The following is a 3970-nucleotide window of genomic DNA, read 5'->3' on the forward strand; positions in this document are numbered from 1 at the left end:
GCCTTGTGACCTGGATTTGGGTGGCTCTCTGGTCTGCTGGGATTGGCCAGAAGTGCCAAGTGGGCTTTTCAGACTGCAGCAGGCCCTGAGCTTGCAGAGCCTGGGAACAGGCTTAGACAGCAGGAGGGACACCCGACTTGGAAGCTTTCTGCCTGGAATTGGAGGCCCTTCCCCCAACCCCTCAGGCCAGCAGGGTGGAATTCCCTGAATGATTCCACTGCCCTGATCCTCAGCCCCCTGCGCCCTAATCCCTGGGGTGCTGTGCATCCCAGGATGAATGGGAGCCCCTTGACAATCCCCACACTGCCCTCTGTCTGGCATTTGCCACACAAGCCTCTGGTCATTTGACTCCCTGTTAGCCCAAAGCATCGCCTGGGTCATCTTGGCATCCCTAGAATCTAACACAGAGGCTCTACGGATGTCTGTTGGACAGTGAAGTCCAGTTCTTGTCAGTGTCCCCCTTCTCTTTCCCCTCCTCCTTCCTCACAGAGAGCTGTGGGCATTCTGCCTCCAAGCAGCATACTTCCTCAGGCTGGATTGGACCAGGGGCGTGTTCTCTCCCAAGGTAAACAGGGCCTCTCCCCAGACCAAAGGTGAAGCGCAGGGGCTGTTCCAGAATTGGACTGAGAACAAATGTGCCAGTGAGGGTCACTCGGACCTCAAACATCTCCAGAATGAGCATCTTCTGGTTTCACCTGGGAGTGTAAGAAACTGTGGAATGAACATTATCAGATGTGCCAGAGCTAGCACCACAGAGCTAGTCGGTGGCAGAGGCAAATCTCAAATTCAAGTTCAGTGTGCAGATGGGTCAGATGGGAAAGATGAGATAGGTAACCAGGCCCCACCCCCAAGCAAACACACCACACAGCCAAGACCCAGGTTTTTGTACAAACTTTAATCTCTGAAAGTTTACAACATGAGGGATGGTAAGAGCTTGAGGAATGCTGGTTCAGATCAGTTATACATCTGAGCAGTTCCTTTAGACAGAGACATCTGTGAGGAGCTGAACTCAAGGCCCACCCCACCTATTTCAGGGTGTCTCAACCCGCACTCATCCAAGAGCCTGTATGTCCCTATTTCCCCCAAAGTGTCATCTGACTGTGTTTCCAAGAGTGTGTGCATGTGGGTTTGTTAGGCATTGGGTGGGGACAGGAGAGGACAGCCTCTTAATAAATACCTGGTGAATTACTCAGATAATTGGATCCAATATCTATTCCAAATGGGTAGACATGGGGAAAAGAGGGCTTTTCTAGGAGAGAATATGTTACCCTAGGGCCACACACTCCACATTTCTCTGCATCTCTCCTGCCTCCTGCGACAGTGAATGGGTGTGTCAGTTATGAGGATAATGGGCTGACTTCCAAGAAAAATCAGTGGGTGGGTGGGACCCAATAGTAGCCACACATGGGCAGGACAAGGCCCAAGGCACACAAAGGTTTAAAAAAAAACAACTCAACATTTTTCTGGCTGGCAGTCAGGATGCAGTGGGATGGTAGTCCTTTTGAGGGCAGTGCGGGGGGTCAAGGGCGGTGGGAGGGGAGTGGCCCGACCAAGGGTCCTGGGGGCAGTCTCAACTCCAGCTAAGGACTCTCTCCAGAGCCTCTGTCTAGCTGAAGGGAAGGTGCCCCATCCATAAAAGTGGTGGGGGACAGCAGTTCTGGCCGAGGTCCTTGATTTAGCTATGTGGGTTAGGGGTCCAAGACCCCACTCCATCCTCTTTTCTCCTCTAATTCCTTGTTCTCTAGAGATAATCCATCTGGAGTTGGTTTCCTCCCAGCCCAGAAGGGGTGCTGGGTCCTGGACTTTATAGGAGGGCTGAGGGCATGACTCGCCCTTTCCAGACTCACATCATCTGAGGCAGAGCCAGGACTTCTGGGGAGTGATGCTGATACCAGGCTCCCAAGCTGTTGCTATAACCACCAGTGGGCAGGACCCCTGCTTTGGGGAGATCCCAGAGGGAGGGAAGGGCTGGAGAGCAGGGAGACAGGGAGGAAGTCCTCCCAGGTAAGTCCCCTTCCTGGCCCCCAGAGTTCTGCTTCAGGAGCTTCTTGTATTTGGAGCGCTTGTTCTGAAACCAGATCTTTACCTTTGGGGAGAAACGGGGGAAGAATTGAAGATCAGGAGGAGTATGGAAAGGTTCGAGGAAGGGAAAGGGACTCAGCTGCAGGGAGCAGCCCCCGAGCCGGAGCCGAGCAGAGGTTAGGAACGTTTGCTCCCGTCCAACACAGTCCAAAGTCCCATGAGTTCCTGCCTCTGCGCTAGCAACCAGTGCTCCCTGTCTGGTGTGCCCTCCTCTACCTGACCCCTCTGCCACACACACATGCACGTCCCTCTGACGCTTACTGAGAGCCTGCTATGAACACTCATGGAAGAACAGTGGCAACAGGACCAGGGGATCCATCTGTCATTCACACCTGGAGGATAGGTTCCCAGAAACCAGGCAGGGGGAAGGCTAGAGCTCTGGAAAGGACAGGACTGGCCTCACCTGGGTCTGGGTGAGGCCGAGCTGCGCGGCCAGCTGGGCCCTCTCGGGCAGCGCCAGGTACTGTGTGTGCTGGAATCGCTGGTTCAGGTGCTGCAGCTGCAGGCTGGAGTAGATGGTTCTCGGCTTGCGCAGCTTCTTGGCTGGGGCCTGTAGACGCTGCTCTGAGAGCTCTGGGGACAGCGGTGGCTTCTCCAAGTCTAGGGGACAGCACAAGAAGTGTGTGTAGAGGGGGCGGAGGAGGGTGAGGGGTAGGACTGTCAGTTTTATAGACTCATTTGCATCTTGTCTAAAAGTGCAGCCACCAGCATTGCTCCCTGGGTCTCTGTCCGTTTCCACCTTCCTGTCAAGCTCTTTTCACCCCCCACGCCCACTGTGTGCCAAGTGTTAAAAGGCGCAGTTCTGCCCTCAGGGAGCTCCGGCTCTCAGGGTTCAGCGACCCTAGGAAGGAAGCACCAAGGACCAAGCGCGCGAGTACGCGTCGCCTGCCATGGGGGGTAGAAGCCCGTGTGGTGGCGGGGCTTGGGGTGGGGCAGGATAGAAAGACGGGTGGAGGGCTGGGGCGAGGGCTAGGGATGACAAAGGAAGAGCATTCCAGACAGAGGGAACTCAGAAGCAAGGCTTGGACGGAGGCGCGAGATGGTGTCTGCATGGCAGCCTCGGGCAGCCACAAGAGGGGTGGGTCTAGGCCCAACTGGGAGCACCTTGAATGGCAGCCTCGCAAGTGACCTTAGGGTTTGCCACCGCCTGGCCTGCTGTAAGGGGCCGCCCCTCTCCTGAGGCGCACCCAAAGGGAAAAGTGACCGTCTCTTCCCTCCCTTCCCCAGGGCGGGCTGGGTTTTCAGGGACCCCAGAAGCCGAGTCGGCTTGGGGGCAGCCCCTTCCTCCGCAGGGTCGCAGCACAGAGGGGTTCCGGAGTGACCAGGGAGGTGACCCGCATTCGGAGAGCACGCTGGAGGCCAAGTGCGCTGTGGTGTTGCTGTGGGAGATCTGGTCACCTCCCGCGCCGCGCTCTCCAGGAATCTCGGCCTGAGGGGGACAGCCCGGCCCTAGAATGTGGTGGAGGAGGGGCGAGGATTTCCATTCTCCCAAGCTAGCAGCCCCACCGGGGACCCTGGAGACGTCCCAGGTGGAGGGGGGAGTAGGGTGGACGCGGTGGCCCAAGTGCCTGCGGGCTCAGGACAACGTTGGCCGCATTTCACGCGGGTCTGTCCCGCCGATCCCGCTTGTGTCCGCCGCACCTCGCCCTTTCTCCCCCGGTCGGACTCACCCCCCAAGTCAGGGTCCCCGCCCTCGGCTGGCCGCGGTCACCAGTCACCTTCACCTCCCCCGCACCCTTCACCCGCGGCCTCGGGCGCTGCGGGCTTCAGACCTTTCCCCCCTCGACCCCGGCCTCAGCCAATTCCCAGAGAAACCGTTGGGTTTCAGCTCCCGCCCGCGCCCGTCCTGCCTCCCCTGCTCGACCCCACTGCTGGCAGCCCCGGGCTG

The 3970-nt window shown here is 58.0% G+C and overlaps 1 protein-coding gene across 1 annotated transcript in view; it reads right to left on the minus strand.

Moving 5' to 3' along the window:
- Positions 1-1617: 1617 nt before the first annotated feature.
- Positions 1618-3970, minus strand: part of DLX4 (distal-less homeobox 4) — a 4924-nt gene continuing 2571 nt past the window's right edge. Inside the window, exons 2-3 of the mRNA XM_008063947.1 lie at positions 2486-2682; positions 1618-2086 (exon numbers count right to left, since the gene is read on the minus strand). Coding sequence (XP_008062138.1) covers positions 1844-2086; positions 2486-2682 — 440 coding nt within the window. The 3' untranslated portion in view covers positions 1618-1843. The remainder of the gene's footprint in view (positions 2087-2485; positions 2683-3970) is intronic.

The sequence above is a fragment of the Carlito syrichta genome, unplaced genomic scaffold (genome assembly GCF_000164805.1).
Source record: "Carlito syrichta isolate Samal-C Ts95f unplaced genomic scaffold, Tarsius_syrichta-2.0.1 Scaffold307155, whole genome shotgun sequence".
In the NCBI taxonomy this organism is placed as follows: domain Eukaryota; kingdom Metazoa; phylum Chordata; class Mammalia; order Primates; family Tarsiidae; genus Carlito; species Carlito syrichta.